Source organism: Mesocricetus auratus, unplaced genomic scaffold (assembly GCF_017639785.1).
Source record: "Mesocricetus auratus isolate SY011 unplaced genomic scaffold, BCM_Maur_2.0 Super-Scaffold_100008, whole genome shotgun sequence".
NCBI lineage: Eukaryota > Metazoa > Chordata > Mammalia > Rodentia > Cricetidae > Mesocricetus > Mesocricetus auratus.
This window is the reverse complement of record NW_024429192.1, coordinates 34813661-34831632: the sequence shown is the minus strand read 5'-3', so window position 1 is coordinate 34831632 and position 17972 is coordinate 34813661. Positions and strand designations below refer to the sequence as shown.

The window sequence follows — 17972 nt, the reverse complement described above, 5'->3', positions numbered from 1 at the left end:
TTGAATGTTTACTATAAATGCATCCTGATATTCTCTTAGTGGTAGGATTTATTACAGTATATATTTAACTACTATATAATTGTAGGTCCAAATAGGATGTCCTTTGAACTTATAAATTATACTAAGTTTAATTTTGTTACATTGCTGAATTTAACCTAACTTGACTTCTGGCTCCCTGCAGTGCTCATAGCTGTGTCATTTGCCGTATACTTTGTAAAGAAAGTACTGACTGTATAAAATATGTGATCTCATACATTGCTATAAGTCTGTAAAAGTCCTGATTACATGTAAGCTTAAGGTTGGAGAATAATTTGTTTGTTTGTTTGTCTGTTTTAAGGTGATGGATGTGGACACACTGTACTAGGTCCTGAGAGTGGAACCCTCGCATCCATCAACTACCCACACACCTATCCTAACAGCACCGTGTGTGAATGGGAGATCCGAGTAAAGATGGGAGAAAGAATTCGCATCAAATTTGGTGACTTTGACATTGAAGATTCTGATTCTTGTCACTTTAATTACCTGAAAATCTATAATGGAATTGGAGTCAGCAGAACAGAAATAGGTAGGACATTGATGTATGTTATATATTGTTCCTTTAAGTTTTAAAACCGACAGGTTTTTTGATATTTAATATTGAATAACTGGTATATAAAATGACGTGAGAAATTATAGGAAATATAGAAATCTCAAATCAAATCTTCTTTTGGGAAGGGGAGATTCTCATCTGCTGATTAGCACATTGCTACCTTAGTACAAGACAGATGTGGCTACCTTCTTACAAAATGAACATGGTTACCTTCCTGCAAGATGCACATGACAGCCTTCTTGCAAGATGTGCATGGTTACCATTTTTTGCAAGATGCCAGGTGGTTACCTTTCTACAAGATGTATATACTACCTTCTTACAGGCTACACATGGCAACCTTCATACAAGATGCATATAGTTGCCTTCATGTAAGATGCACTTGGCTACAAAAATGTACATAGTTGGTTACCTTCTTACAAGATGCGCATGGTTACCCTCATGTAAGATACACTTGGTTACATTCATGCAGGATGCCACTGTGCTGCTTCTAAGAAGGTATAAGGTAATTCTCTTATTTTTTTTATGTTTTCCTTTGATCATTTTATTTGTAGTCAGAGGGTGCAGATATGATTCATGCATACTTAGGAGGAAGTATAGCATGCAGATCGTGGGTTTAGAATCAAAACTGTTTTGGATAAAAGCCTAAGTCTGCTGTTAGCCAGCTATAATCTGTTGAGAGCACCTAACCTGTTTTCTCCCATATGCCTGTGTATATGCAGAGTGCCTGGAATGGTGTGTACTGCATAATGGAGAATATAACAGTGATTGTATTTCCAGTGTGAGAGCAGTGGTTCTCAATTAGAGCTGTGTAACAGAGTCACCTGGGAGACTTAAAAACAAACCGTAGACCTGCTTTCCATCCGAGACCAACAAACTGAAATTGATTGTGTGAGACAGAAGCCTCAGAATTATAAATGCTCTCCAGGAAAATTGACTTTGCCACCAAGATTTAGAAGTTTGGCTTAGAGATCAGTGCCATTCTCTTAAGAAACCTGAAAACTTTATAAAGGTTTTAGTGAACTGACACAAAGTAAAGCGCTATCTTGACTTCTCTGAGTTTATTTGGAAGCATTTATTGGAATCAATACATACAGGAGTTTTCAGAATTATAATAGGAAGCTGCTGTCTTGTTCTTTGACTGTCCAGCTTGTGGTCATCCACTGACCTCTCCACCTCTAGCCACATCTTCATCCCAACCCATTTGCTGGCTACTGATTGGTAACCTCTCTTGTCCCCCTGAAAAGTCCTGATTGACCTGTAGCTTGAGTAGCTCCTGCTGCCATTAGCGTGTGATGTTGGATAAGGTTGTCGGGACCTAGACCAGCTGTGAATGTAGCGCTAGTGGAAGACGTGTGGATAGTGCCTTCTGAGGTCTTGGAGGAGTAGACAGTAGTACTCTGTGAGCATTGAAACAGCAGTGAAAAGGGAATGCCGGCTACCACTTCATAGGCCATAGAAGAGATGGAAAAATAAATTATACATACTTACGAAGGACTAAGTTAATGGGAGGTTCTAGAGAAACAAATGGCCTCATTTGGTTCACATACAATAGCATTTAAAAAAGAAAAAGCAGGAGGAAGAGTAAGTGAGAAGGAGAAGGAGGCTGAAAGAAATGTTTGGGTTTTGATTATTCTGATTGAAGATAACTAATTTTAAAAAGATTTTTTCAGTTAAATTTTGTTTACGTTTTTTGTTCTTAATATGTTAATTGAAATAGAATTTCATCACTTCTCTCTCTTTCCTCCCTCCAGTCCCCCCCCCACTCTAGGAGAAAATCTCTTTTGTTTAAGTGTGTGTGTATTTGTGCATGTGTGTGTGTAAAGCCTGTTGAGTGAGTTTTTCTGTTTGCACGTATACGGCTTTTCAGTGCTGACTACTCTGTATTGGATAACCAATAAGGCGGTTCATCCCTGGGAGAGTTCAGTTTTTCTCCTTTCAGCGGTCATCATAGCCTGAAATTCTTTGTCTGGGTTGAGACCCCACAAAATCTCTTCCCTTCCACATTAAAATATCCATTGATAGTTCCATTGCTCTGGTCTAGTTTGTGCAGCCGTTTCTAGGAGAGACTGTTTCACCACATTCTTCCTGGTATTCCGGCCCTTAGAACCTCTCTGCCCCATCTTCCACAGGGTTTCCTGAGCCATAAATGCAGGAGCTGTCAGGTAGATGGAACCACCGGGGCTGAGCTCCCCACAATCCCTTGATGTCTGCGTGTTGTTCAGTTGTAAGTTTTGGGGTGATAGCCACTTTCCATAAAGAGAGACTTCTTTGATAAGAGGTAGCTATACTTATCTGTGCTTGTAAGGATAAGATATAGAATGGAATCAGGAATCACACTGGTGTAGCCAAGTGGCAATGGTGCATTCTTTTCTAAGATCCATGAACTCACCGGCCTCAGGAAGCTGACTGGCTTTCCAGTACTAGGTATGATGTCCCTCCTGTTGAGCGGGCTGTACGTTCCATTAGACAGCTGTTGACTGTCACAGACACATGAGTGATACTTACTGCACCTTTGTACATATCCTCCATGCTGCAACTGTCCTGGTTCATGGATGTTGCATCTGGGTGGGACCATTTCATTGCTTTGCTCCCTTGACAGCTTGCATAGTATTTTCTGAAAACACAGGCACTACATCATAGGAAAGAGGTTTTTAGGGCAGATCAGTCTGAGTCATCTGAATCCTGGGTCCTAATGTAGTATCCAAAATGGCAGAGAAATTTTGGAGGCATTGCTCATTCACTGATAATACACAATGATGGTTTTAGAGGTGAAAATGGTTTAAAAGTATTTCTTTGAGAAACGATGCTAGGGGAGGGATAAGCCGAACAAAGGGATCAATTAGGAGCTACGATTCTAATATTTGTGTGTATTTTTGGAAGTTTTCATGGTAGCATTTTTTTAAAATAAAACAAGATAATTCTGTGTTTGAAAAATGAGTCATGGTCTTGTGAACTAGCACCCATTTTGATACGGAAACGTAGGTTTTGGGTTTTATAAGTGTTAATTTTGTTTTCCCTAAGAAATAGTGGCCTGGAATAATCAGTTAAATGAAACAAATAGAAGTAGAGTTTCTAGAGGTTTGGTGTCTTAAATCATGTCCTTAGGATGTGTCCAACTGACAAGGCATTGGTTTATTTTGCAGCTGGGCAGTTCTTGTTTTCTTTAATATGCTCCTAGGGGCATTACTTGATTTCTGAGTTGCTCAACAGTGGCATTTTTGGAATAACTCTCTGTAGTAGTAGTACTCTGAATAGAAACATTGTGGCGTGTTTGATGACAGAGTTTTATTTGGCTTTCCAGATCTGAATTCTGCAGACTATATTAGAATACGAAAAAAAATTAAGCCAGGGCATATACTTTTTTATTTTTTAATCCTTAATAAGGCATAGGACATCGTAGATTTATCTTGCCTAGACCTTACAGTTCATTATTTTTTAATGAAATCTTTTGTTCAGTCAATGTGGAATGTAATTAGAAATCAGTGTCTTTTTTTTAGGTCTGAAATGGTGGGTCACTATACCCTCTACACGCAGACTCTGTGATTGGTGTGTGGGTATGCATATGCGTGTATCTGTCAATACTTGTAGTGTACAGCTTTTTTGCTTCTCTAACTGTACTTATTAAACATGTTGAGATTTGTAATCTTTATCCAATACTTATTAGTTGGTTCATTCCATCCTTTTCTGTGTGTATTGTAACACACTTCTCTCTAGCTCTCCTTGTCCTTTTGTTCAAAGCTCAAACCAAAAAGTTCAGAATTGTTGAAGCTTTGCTTTGTTGAAAGTGTTTAGCTTTTTGACACTTTCAAATGACATTGACCTTAACAAAGTTCATGTTCTAGAACTGTACAATGGAGTTACAAAAGCAAAACTCTCATAAGGTCTTAAATAAGATCCTGGAGTGTGGGCTGCAGGGTGGCATTACCTTCAGGAGACTGCTACTTATAATTATTTGTCTGGAGTCTTCCCCTGAGGGAATGCTGTCTGCCCACTGAGTTTTTAAAAAAAAGGAAAAGGGGAAGGAGAAGAAAGAAACCCCTTTCTCCTCTGTTCCAGACCTTCTGTGTGGGAGTTATGCATTTGAGGTATGCCTTGTTTCAATTGTGTGTCTTCTTAAGGATTATTCCAAGTTTTGATATCTCCCACAAAAGTTTATTTTTCTAGAAAAGCTTTGAAAGTGCTTTCTTGGTGTGCTATGCATGCTTCCCTGCTGCTTGGCAACAGTTCTGGTTTTACACGTGCCGTCCCTCTGCTTTTTAGACTAACTTGGTTGTCATGGAGACTTCCCACTATCCTTATAGAAACTGTGAGCTGTAGAAGAGCCAGTACCTTCAAGCAACACCTTTTTGGGAGATTTTACCAAGAAATTCAAACAGAATATGAATTTCACTTTTAGTCAGAAGTTTGTTGGTTTTCCAGAAGATAACTCTTTCTTGTTTGATCTTTGGAGGCAGGGTCTCATAATGCTTGAGGTTAGCCTCAAGCTTGGAATGATTTTTCCTGCCTCAGCCTCCTAAGTGCTGGATTATAGGCATGTGCCACCAAACTAGCTTTTCATAAAATAATTGCATTTATTTCTGTGTGCACATAGGTGTGTGTGTGTGTGTATGTGTGTGTGTGTGTGTGTGTGTGTAAGCATGTACACAGAGATCAGAGAAGGACTTACATGGATTTGTTTTCTTTTTCAACCATGTGAATGTATAGGCCCTAACTCAGGTCATCAGACCTTGACAACAATTGCCTTTTCCTGCTGGGCATCTTGCCCGGCTCAGAAATTACCATTTAAATCACTGTTAGAGTGGAAGCTTAACAAGAGAGGGGCAAAGTCTACTTCACAGAGTGTGATAGGGCAAATCAGCCTCACTTAGTGAACACTTTGGATGACACTTTGGTCTGTCCTGTTAGTGTATCTGCATGCCCCAGTCAGCTGCCGTTCCTAGAGAGAATATTTCAGGAGGCAATTATACTTACAACCAAAGACTTTAAACCCACTGCATTCCTCCCCTGTGCTTTGGATAAGTGAAAAACAAATTGAAGTTTCAGATTTTATGTTGGTTTGATGGAGATAGTGCTGTTTTGTGTGGAGGATGCTGCACTGAGTATAGTTGGCTTGGATGGTACTCTTGCAGAGTCAGCACTAAAGCACTTAACAGACAGGAGTGTTAGAATGATGTTTGTTGCAGTGTTAGCAGTATCCACTAGATAGAAAACTTGGGAATTATGAAGTTTTATCTGTGGTGTGAGCAGGTTTAGGTAACTGATAGACATCTATTCTGAACTCAGCACACATTACTGTACCTAGAAAAAGAGTTTAAGGGTCATCTGTTGCTAACGTTTAGACCCCTAGACATCACCAGAGGCATGAGTGGTTGCACCCCTATACCTCCCACCACTACAGCATGCTCTCTAATCTGCCTGCTGTTGCTGTCTGGGCAATCTGCGTTATATTCTGTTTTGTGTCTCTATGATAGCTCCTATATGCATTGTTCCTGTTTGTTACTAGGTGAATGCTTTCTTTTGTGAAGAGTGACAGTTCTCCTGTACTTTTTCTATTGGTTAACCCACCTCTTTTTTTCCAGTATCTCACTATGTTGCTGAGGCTGCTCAAGTATCTACGTCTGCAGACATGTGTCCCAGTGCCTGGATTTCCTGGTTTTGTTTGTGCTCTCATTCTTTTGTAGGAGTTCTGTTAATTTAGTCCAGTTATGAGTTCCTTTTGGGCATGTACACTGCAAATATCTCCTCTCTTTCTTGGGTTATCATTTCACTCCCTTACTGGTACATTTTGATAAACAAGCAATAAAGTTAACTTTATTTTAATGTAATACACTTTGATTTTTTTCTTTTATGACTAGCACTTTTGTATTTTATTTAATAGATTTTTGGTCCATTTCTTGGTTATGAAGGGGTCTTCAAGGTTTCCTCTTAGAGCCATCTACAGATATTTTCCTGGCTTTTTCCAGAGATGATTTCTTTGTATGAAGTGTGAGGTAGGATGTCAGGCTATACATTCACATGTAGCTTTTACTCGTTTTTTTTCATGTTTTTTTATTTAAATTAGAAACAAGGTTGCTTCACATATCAATCCCAGGTCCCTCTCCCTCTCCCTCCCCTCCTCCCACACACTCCCACCAATCCCCCATCCTCCCCTCCCCTGGTCCCCACTCCTTTCCCCAGGAAGGATGAGACCCTCCATGGTGGATCTCTATAGTCTGCCATTTCATCCAGGGCAGGGTCTAGACCCTCCCCCAAGAATCCAGGCTGAGAGAGCATCTCTCATTGTGGGATGAGTACCCAAAGTCCATTTGTATGCCAGGGATAAATATTGACCTACTATCCAAAAAACCCATAGATTGCCTAGGCCTCCTCACTGACACCCACATTCAGAGGTTATGGATCAGTCCCATGCTGTATTCCCAATCATCAGTCTGGAGTTTAAGAGCTCCCCATTGTTCAGGTCAGCTGTTTCTGTGGGTTAAAAAAGCCCAATCTTGACCCTTATGCTCATCAGTCCTCCCTCTTTGTCACTGGGTTCCTTGAGTTCAGCTCAGTGTTTAGCTGTGGCTGTCTGCTTCTGCTTCCATCACTCATTGATTGAAGGTTCTGTTTCCCAGACTCTCTGGCAGAGTGATTGTAGGCTGGCACTCCCCTGATCCATGTCTAAAATCCATATATGAGAGAGGACATGCCATGCCATGGGTTATCACACTCAGGATGGTTTCTTCTAGTGCCATCCATTTGCCTACAAATTTCAAGATTCCATTGTTTGTTTGTTTGTTTTTTCTGCTGAATAGTACTCCATTGTGTAAATGTATCACATTTTCTCTATCCACTCTTCAGTTGAGGGGCATCTAGGTTGCTTCCAGGTTCTGGCTATTACAAATAATGCTGCTATGAATGTAGTGGAACAGACATCCTTATTGTATGAATGTGCTTCTTTTGGATGTATGCCTAAGAGTGGAGTTGCTGGGTCTTGTGGTAGGCTGATTCCCATTTTCCTGAGAAATCTCCATACTGATTTTCCAAAGTGGCTGTACGAGTTGGCACTCCCACCAGCTGTGGAGGAGTGTTCCACTTTCTCCACATCCTCTCCAGCATAAATTGTCATTGGAGTTTTTGATTTTAGCCATTCTGACAGGAGTAAGATGGTGTCTCAGAGTTGTTTTGAATTGCATTTCCCTGATGGCTAAGGATGTTGAGCACTTTTTCAAGTGTCTCTGAGCCATTTTAGATTTCTCTATTGAGAATTCTCTATTTAGTTCTGTAGCCCACTTTTTAATTAGATCCTTTGGTGATTTGGAGACTTGCTTCTTGGGTTCTTTGTAAATTTTAGAGATCAGCCCTCTGTCAGATGTGGGGTTAGTGAATATCTTTTCACATTCTGTGGGCTCCCTTTTTGTCTTGTTGACTGTGTCCTTAGCCTTACAGAAGCTTCTCAGTTTCAGGAGATCCCATGTATTAATTGTTGACCTCAGTGTCTGTGCTACTATGCGACTGGTGTTATGTTCAGGAAGCAGTCTCCTGTACTAATTTATTCAAGGGTACCTCCCACTTTCTCTTGTAAGAGGCTCAGTGTGGCTGGATTTATGTTGAGGTCTTTGATCCATTTGGACTTAAGTTTTGTGCATGGCGAGAGACATGGATCTATCCGCATTCTTCTACATGCCAGCATCCAGTTATGCCAGCACCATTTGTTAAAGATGCTTTCTTTTTTCCATTGTATATTTTTAGCTTCTTTTTCGAACATCAGATGTTCATACGTGTATGGGTTAATATTGGGGTGTTTAATTTGATTGTATTGGTCTACCTGTCTATTTTTGTGCCAATACCAAGCTGATTTCTACAATAGAACTTGAAGTCAGGGATGGTGATGCCTCCAGACATTGCTTTGTTGAATAGAATTGTTTTGATAATCCTGGGTCTTTTGTTTTTCCATACAAAGTTGATTATTGTTCTTTCAAGGTCTATGAAGAATTGTGCTGGTATTTTAATGTGGATTGCATTGAATCTGTAGATTGCTTTTGGCAAGATTGCCATTTTTACTACATTGATCCTACCTATCCAAGAGCATGGGAGATCTTTCCATTTTCTGGTGTCTTCTTTAATTTCTTTCTTTAAAGACTCAAGGTTCTTGCAATACAGGTCTTTCACTTGTTTGGTTAACATTACCCCAAGGTATTTTAAGTTGTTTGTGGCTATTGTAAAGGATGATGTTTCTCTGATTTCTTTCTCAGCTCTTTTATCGTCTGTATATAGTAGGACTACTGATTTTCTTGAGTTGGTCTTGTATCCTGCCACATTGCTGAAGGTGTTAATCAGCTGTAAGAGTTCCCTGGTAGAGTTTTTTGGGTCACTCATGTAAACTGTCATATCATCTGCAAATAATGATAGTTTGACCTCTTCCTTTCCAATTCATATCCCATTGATCTTCTTTTGTTGTTGTATTGCTCTAACTAGAACTTCAAGTACAGTATTGAAGAGGTATAGAGAGAGTGGACAGCCTTGTCTTGTTCCTGATTTTAGCAGAATTGCGTTGAATTTCTGTCCATTTAGTTTGATGTTGGTTGTTGATTTGCTGTATATACCTTTTATTATTTTATTTTAAATGTGCAGATATCAGATCAATTCATTAAGAAAGTATAGTGAACTTACTTGCCTACTATGAAAATGCGCAATCACTTTCTGATAGAAAAAAATGATACTTTTAAAATAGCCATCACTGTCTGTTTAAAGGAAAGGTGAATTCATTTAGTGGTCTTGTTACACCTTCAATGTCTAGCCTGTATCTGGTGCATCTCATCTTAAATGTTGCATGCCTCATGGTCTTTTGGGTTTCTTGGTGTGCTCTGTGTGTATCCTTGACTTTCCTGGAACTCCCTTTGTAGACCAGGCTGACCTTGAACTCACGGAGATCCACCTGCCTCCGCCTCCCAAGTGCTGAGACTGAAGGTGTGCACAACAGCTACCCAGTTTCTATTTTTAAAAAATCTATTTTCTGAAGGTGGGTCTTTGTTCAAGCTGATAAAACTAAAGCTAAATCTCTTTAAAAATCAGCTTTTCAGGGTTGGAGAGATGACTCAGTGGTTAAGAACACTAGGTGGTCTCCCAGAGGTCCTGAGTTCAGTTCCCAGAAACCACATTGTGTCTCACAACCATCTGTAATTAGATCTGGTGCCCTCCTCTGGCCTGTGTACATACTAAACATATCTATTTTTAAAAATCAGCTTTTCAAGCACAGTGTGAGAGAGATCCTTCTAGGACCTGTTCTTCATTCAAAGGGAGTACACTAAGCCACCAAAGGGGGGTAACTTGTATGAATGCCCCACACTCTGACGTCTGAGCACAAACCTGCGAGCTTGGAACGGTGAATTCTTCAAGCTGATGGGTGCTATTTAATGAGAGTGTGCGCTACATATCTCTTAAGAAGTGACCACACAGTGGCCCGCTCGGCCTGAGAGGCCCCCGCTGTGCATTTGCTCTGAGGGGGCACTGGTAGCACCATGCCCATTGCTCTTTATCATCAAGTCCCACACCCTACCTTTGTCATGAAGTCCCTGGATATCCAGGGCTCAGCGATAAATACTCAAAGCATTTCATTTGAGAATTCTAATTTTGCTTTAGAGTATGAAGTGTTCCTATTCTAGGTTTTGAAAGATTGTCCCTAAATCTATCTGCTGATGAACTAAGAGTAAACGTTCTTTAAGCTGACGCTGCCTCCCTCCAGTGTGTAGACAGTTGCTATGCTCCCTCCCTGGCTCATCCCTTCAGTGCTCCTACTTCCCTCTAAGCTCCAGTGTATGTAGTCAGATGCTGTGCTCCCTCCCTAGGTCATCCCTTTAGTGGTTCCACTTCCTTCCTAAGCTCCATTATGCAAGGAGGGAAACTGAAGAGTGACTTACGTTTCACAGACATAGCACTCAGGTGTAACTATTGTTTTTTGAGATCTTTTCCGAAAAGTTCTATATAATGATAAAAGGGCTCTTTTAAGCCATTTATGACTCTGGGTGCAGTTATCCACATGTGTAGGTTTAGAAATAATGCAGTTAAGGCACACAAAGGTAGCATTGTTACACCTTTAGGCAGTGTGTATTAAAGATGAGCCAGAATGGTTGCCGGTTTAGTCAAGGGTAATGCTAGTGATGGGAAAAGTCAAAGGTTGGCAATGTGGGAGGGAGACCACTGGACACTCGGCCCTCAGAGTCCTGCTTCAAAACATTGTCAGCTCCCTTTCTAGGGAGAGAGTAATGCATGTGAGAAGAACAGGTGGGAAGAGAGAGAGAAAGAGAGAGTGTATTGTCTTTATGTTAGTGTAACAAGTATGCAGTAGGCTTAAACATCAGATAGTCATTTCTCAACTTTCTAGGAGCTCCAAGTCTGAGGTCCAGTGCCAACAGATTCGGTTTGTGGCAGGGGCCTTTTCCTGGTTTCTGTTGTGATCTTCTCCTGTCCCCTCAGTATAGCCCTCTTCTAAAGGTATGATTTTGTCATGAGAACTCTACTACCAGCGCCGTTTTCTTACCAAAGGCCTGTCTTAAAATACTATCCCAGTAGGACTGAGGTTTTCAACATTAGAGTTTGGGGAGGATACAATAATCATTCTGTGACAAAAAGAAAGGCTCTGGACTGACTTCCGCACTAACTTGTTGTCAGTTTAGGTGATCAAGTTATCTGCATGATCTCCAGTTTTCAGTTGTTGGAGCAGGGGTTTGGGATAGTTTTCTAATAGTCTCTTACCTCAAAACAGTATCTAATTCTGTGGTCTATTTTATCTTTGTATAAAAATAGTTCATTCATTTATATCTGATAAATCCACTCAATAAAACATTGTCTTTAGGTATGGTAGGTATGTTTTACATACCACAAAATTAGCCTATTTTTAAAATGTCTACTTTGAGTTTGAGTACATATGAAACTGCACAGGCTTCACTGAAATCCAGGTCTAGAAATTTCAAACCTTATCAAAAATTCCCGGCATGCCCATTGAGTGGGTCCAGTTTGAGGAAACCGTGAGGAATGTGCTGTGGTGAGGAATCTAGGAGGTACTGAAGGAGCCTTGTGAGAACACTGCTGACTAATCACTTACTTGCATTATCACCCTGTCTGGAATGCCTGCTTCTAAAACTATTTCATTATTGTTTTGAGGAGTATATGTGTGTGTTTTACAGAGATTGAATCTCTAAGTTCAGTGAAAATCTGTTTTTTCTTTTGAATCATTTAAATATTTATCACTTGTCATTTAGTTTTTCCTCCAGAATAATATGATTTTTCTAACCAAAGTTTTACTAATTTCTTTTCATCAATTTAGTAGCCACTTTCTTATATTGTATTGTTATAAACATTATAAATATTGACTTTATGAGAGTCACAACATATGCATGCTTTTTTCATTCCTAGGCAAATACTGTGGTCTAGGTTTACAAATGAATCAGTCAATTGAGTCCAAAGGCAGTGAAATCACAGTGCTGTTCATGAGTGGAATCCATGCTTCTGGACGAGGATTTTTGGCTTCGTACTCAGTTATAGATAAACAAGGTAATTTTCATTTTATTCTGTAGCTCCCACCTTCCGTCCTTTCTAACAGCATGAAGGAAATTATACAAATACCTGTGATCTGACATTGGAGTCGAACAGGAAGACTACACGGCTAACGATGTACCAGAGACCAGAGAGATCAGGGTCTGCACTCTAAACAGTGACTGCGCTAACTTCTGTCCATGTTCTTTCTTTTCCTTGGTAAAGGAAATACTAACGTTTCACTGTTGTAATATCAAAACACAAACTGTCATACTCTAAAAGATATCTGTGAAATGTTGAAGTAAAGTGTATCAATTTAGATTTATTATCTGCAAGTTACAATATTACAATCTTATATTAAAGGCTGTATTGTTGTTTACAAAGACTTGGCTCTCATATGGCCAAGAGTTCCCTGAGAAGTGCTGAGACAGAATGTAATAAAGTTTTCTTCTTATTGTTAATGTTAGGATCTAAAGGGGCGTGGGGTTAAAAGCAAGGGTATTAAGTAGAATAGGATCCAAAATTTAGTTGACTGTAACAGGAAATGCAATACCTATATGAAATCTCTCATGTGCTTTTACTGCTGTGACTTGTATTCCTTCTCTTGTTAAAGGCACTGTGAAGAGGACATTTCACAAGTCGTGTTCTTGGAAAGATTATGGAAACAGTCATTTGCATTTAGATGGTTATTCTTACGTTCAACAGTAAATATTATAAGTTGACTATTTAAATGTAAAAATTAGCTTTTGCTTTAAGCTGTTTAAGTGAAAGAAACATCAAGATGCTCCTAGGTATGAGACTGTTGGGCTCTGGGAACGACTGAAGGCAAAGCAAGCTCTCCCCCTATGCTGGGGTAACTTTGAGATGAGCACTGTTTCCCTCAAAGCTTCGTTAGCACTTGCACATGGAGGAAATGGCTGTGCCTACTTGAAAGGAAGTGTACTTTCTCTTGGTTTATAAACCATGGACAAGACATGATGCTAACATGCTCAGAGACAATGAGAAATGTTTAACTCACTTGAATGAAATAATGTGGGGGAAAAGAATTAGAGGTGTAAGGTTAAATGAACAGATAATGTTTTGACATAGTAGGAAAATTAAGACATAGTTACGGCATGGGAAGGGCACTATATCAAATCCAACATGTATGGGATACCACAGCTGCACACATGGCCATCAGCATTCAGGCAAATGCTTAAGTCATCTCAGGTGTCAGCATTTCCGGGGTCAGCTGCATGTGTGACATCAGCATTCAGGCAAATGCTTAAGTCATCTCAGGTGTCAGCATTTCCGGGGTCAGCTGCATGTCTGACATCAGCATTCAGGCAAATGCTTAAGTCATCTCAGGTGTCAGCATTTCCGGGGTCAGCTGCATGTGTGACATCAGCATTCAGGCAAAATTGAGGGTTGGTTGGTTGCACATGTGCCATCAGCATTCAGGTAAAACTCCTAGTCATTCCAGGGCCTTATGTAACGTATGTGCATGTGTGGTGTGGCTCCATAAGGTCCTATACAAATGGGGTTGAGCAACCTTTAAAAGTAGACTCACTCATCACGTTTCTTCCAGACAGGCCTGTGCACACCCCCTCTCCCTTTCCCACTCTATACTAATAAAACTCTTAGAGTGAGTTTTGTTGTGTATTTTGTGGTCTGTTCTCATGCACAGTAAGTAGCACTAGGTAGCCCTCAGTTACAATGGGTTTCTGGTTGGGTGTGGGTGCACACACTCTAATCCAGCACTCTGGAAACTGAAGCAAGACAGGAGGCTCACAGATTTTGAGGCCAGTCCGACCCTCTTTCCAAACCCAAAACTTAAAACAAAAATAAGCCTGCTTCTGCCATGTCACGCCTTTCTGTGAGTTCTGACTTTGGGGTTGTCCACAGACACGGCACAGGAGGCACTCATGGTGTCCCCTGCCCCGAATTGTGAATACACATTTGCACTCCCCCCACCATCTAATGCGTGGTGTAGACAACACAGAGATGAAAGAGTTTTATCACTCCTTTCAGCACATGCCGTGGGTACCTCAGGTTGACAGGTGAGACGCTAAGAAATGAACAGGTGATTGTACTTACATGAAGTTTCTTGGGTTTAAATTTGCATTTTGATTTATATTTTCCAGTTTTCTCCTCACTACTTAACTAAGTGCAGTTCCTGGAAATAAATGTCTGCAGTTTCATTATAGAAGGTGGTGTTTTACTTTAGGTATTCAAATCATGGGTTGTGTTGTTTCTCCCTTGGTGGCTTTATGTCCTTACATTAAAGTTCATTAAAGAACTGGTAGTGATATCAAGTCAGAATCTCAGATGTTCTCAGTGATTTTACAGAGCCGGCACATGGTAGACTTACAAATCTATTTCAAATTAGACATAGGCTCCTTAGGAACTTCTTGATACTAACATCTCCCAAAATGACAGTCTTGAGTAATCTCATTTCCCAACCGACTTCTGAAGTCATGTTTTTTTGCCATACCCTGTCCCATTCATCAAACATGTGTTTAATTTGACTGAATTTAGTCGGCTAAGACACATTCTAGGAAACACTGGTTGAATTTCTTATTGCTTCTTGGGTGGCCTCTCAGTCACAATTTTTTTCTAGTAACTCATTTATTCAGAGGCTGTTTAGCTTCGGTTGAGGTATCTGTTTCCATCCAGGAAATTTAGCTGCCACTATGAATTCCTTAAATATCTGGAAGGATTGTTGCTACATGTCCCTAGTTTAGGGGTCTAGTTGAAATTTATAGAAATAGGGATTAAAATGTGAGAGTTTCTTATAAACTCCCACAAAGACTTGCTAGTGTTAAATGTTATATGCTGCATATATTGTATGTTATATATTGTGTGTATAGAGTCACATTTTTGTATAAGACAGAGTGATTTCATTATTTTGATTCAGAGCCTGTGCAAAGTTCTAGTCCCTTCCATATTCTGTTCTCGATTGGTGTAGTGACCTGACTAGGTTTGTGTTTTGTTTATAGGTTAGGCTTCATTGCTCTCTGAAAGGTAGATGAAATAGAAATTACACACTTGTAGGAAAGTCAGTGAGGAGGATATTAGAAGAGACCAGACAAAGGATGATTACATTAGGAGGTAATATGATACAAATAGTAGAGTAATGTAAAGACATTACAGTCACACTCACCTTCTACAAGGACACATTTCAAAGAATTAGGATTCTTTGCTCGTGGTGAAGTTCTCTTGAATGGCGCCCAGAGTGATCAGAACCTGGTCTTACTGGGGCCTTTATCTGGCATCCTCTTCTGCTTCCGTTTCTTGTTTTGAAAATGTCATGGGGTGTTATCCTACCCTGGTATTTTTAATTACCAGGGAGCCAGAATTGCCCGTCCTTCTCTCCATTTTTTTCTTTTAGATTAAAAAAAGGAATTATATCCACTGTGGAAAAAAAACCCAGGTTCCCATTTCCCCCTTCAGTGGCAGACAAACAGACGTGCATCAAGACGGAGGCGCAGCAAGCTGAGAGAGTGGTGTTAGTTACTTTCTGTTGCTGTGATAAAATACCATGGCTAAAGCAATCTAGAGAAGAAAGGGTTTATTTGGGTGTATGTTTTCAGAAGGGCAAGGAAAGAGTCCATGATGGCAGAGCAGAGATAGGGCAGCTAGAGCTTGAAGCTGAGAGCTGACATTCCCCCCTCCCTTAGGGAGAAAGGGGTCTATTTTAGCTCACAATTCCAGGTTGCTGTAGGCATAAACTGGGGAGGGGCAGTCAAAATAGCATCTTTAAACCCTAGGAGCCTGCCTCCAGTGGCATAGCTCCCCAAGGTCACAACTCTTAAACCTCCATAAACAGCATCTCCAACTGGGGACCAAGTATTCAACTACCCAAGACTATGGGGACATGTCATTTAAGCCACCACGGCATCACGACTGTACCTGGCATCATCACATCAAATCCCAGCTGGACTTTCTGAAAATTTAGAGATATGTGTGAGCCCTTGAGATACCCTGAACATATTAGTAAACACTAGTGAAGATAGTCTATAGAGAAAAACTGAGTTACTGCTGCTTTTAGTAACAGAGAGAGAAAGAGAGAGAGAGACAGAGACAGAGAGAGACAGAGAGGGAAAAAGAGAGAGAGCCCCACTCTCAGAGTTCATGGCTCAGTAACTCAGGGCTTTCAGTCAAGCTTGATAATAAATGCTACTATTTTCATGAATAAATTTTAATTTAAAAACACCATTTAGTGCTGTAGAGATGGCTTAGCAGTTAAGAATACTTGTTACTGTTTCAGAGAGCCCCAGGTTGATTCCCAAAACAGTGGTTCATAAATATTTCTAACTCCAGTCCCACGTGATCCAACGCTCTTCTGAGATCTGAAGGGGACAGGAATGCATGTGATTACATACATACATACATGCAGGAAAAGCACTCCTACACATAAAATTCAATCACAAACAGTATTTCATTAGACTTGAAAAATAAAATGAATTTCATAGACATGTGATCTAAATTTTTGCTTTTGAATATCTTCAGTCCTGGCCAGTTTCTAGAAGGGTTCTCAACAGTGGCTTTTAGACATCTTTGCTATATAGCAGTGAGCTTACATATCTATTCAAAGTTTCAAATCTTTCAAAATGGTCTTGTGTTCCAGAACTGGTGTGTAGGTGGGTATATACAGCCAGGATTGGAAATTGATAATGCAGGCACATTTTAGAAAAGATTGAATTAAAACTTTAAAGGTAATACTACATTATTTTCGGTCCTACCAACTCAGAATTTCAGAGTGGACAGTCTAAATTTGCCTTTATTTATCTGGAGGAAAGCAGTAAATAGTCACTCGCTTGTGACATTGGATGATTCAGTGAGGATATGTGTGTTGCTTCTAGTGTGAATTCCCAAACACATGTTCATTTGTTGCCTCCACCCTAGAATTTGATGACAGTGTACCTGAGACTTCTGAACAGCTGGGCCTCAAAACACCCCATTTGAGGGTCAGTGTTGCAGTATGTTGAAGTATTTTTAGACTCAACACCAATGTCATAAAATTTTTCTGATTGCTTCTTTCTTTAACTACATATTTTTGCAAATATTTTCCATTTCTCCCACCTTATGTCACAATATGTAACTGTGACACATAAAGCATAATAGATTTTTTTTTCAAATAGAGTGTGAGTTTCTGTTGCTGATTAGGTTTTTCTTCTATTTGGAGTGTTTTTGGTTTTGAATCTAGGGTGTGAATTTTTCAGATTGTTTGCTGCCTTGTCTGCAGTGACAATACAGAATCTGTTTTGTGTCAGGTTCGGCTCTTGTCCCCATTTCCATTTGTAATTTCCAGGCTGTGTTTTTTGGTTTTTTTTGTTTTGTTTTTTTTTTTTTTTTTAGTTTTTGTGGTTGTTGTATCTGACACATATTCAAAAACTTTGATTCTTGATGAAGTTTCTGTTTGTATTCCTATCTTCAAATGTGCCCTTGTTTACAAATAAGTGAAAGCAAACACACAGTCGTTTGGATACTATATAAATACCATACTGAAAAATGATTATTTTGGTATTATTTCTACAACAAGCATATTGATTTCACCAGATTTGTGGAGAGAGAGTTTAAAACAGAATTAATCTGTTGACATCGTTGAGCAGAAAAAAAACAGTTCATCCTGGGGAATGATGTTTATGCTAAGCAGACATAGAAACAACCTGAAGTGTAACATCCTGTTTACAGTGTAGCTGGGGATTTTGATGCCTTAGAATTTCTATGAAAAAAGAACCACATAGGTATTATGCTTAGTTAAGCCAAACAGTCACTAATTACACTGTTGCTAAATGCTATGCATTGTTTTGTGTCCTAGAAACTGTGTAGGTCACAAAAGAAGCCTGCTAGCTTTTACATATCTTATGTGTGTAGGAAGGAATAG

General features: G+C 39.7%; 1 protein-coding gene across 3 annotated transcripts in view; it reads left to right on the top strand.

The window, feature by feature from the left end:
• Dcbld2 (discoidin, CUB and LCCL domain containing 2) overlaps positions 1-17972 on the top strand; it is a 61743-nt gene that overhangs the window by 13282 nt on the left and 30489 nt on the right. For all 3 annotated transcript variants that reach the window (XM_040750618.1, XM_040750617.1, XM_040750619.1), the window contains 2 exons: positions 338-565; positions 11984-12121. In XM_040750618.1, the coding sequence (XP_040606552.1) occupies positions 338-565; positions 11984-12121 (366 nt within the window). The remainder of the gene's footprint in view (positions 1-337; positions 566-11983; positions 12122-17972) is intronic.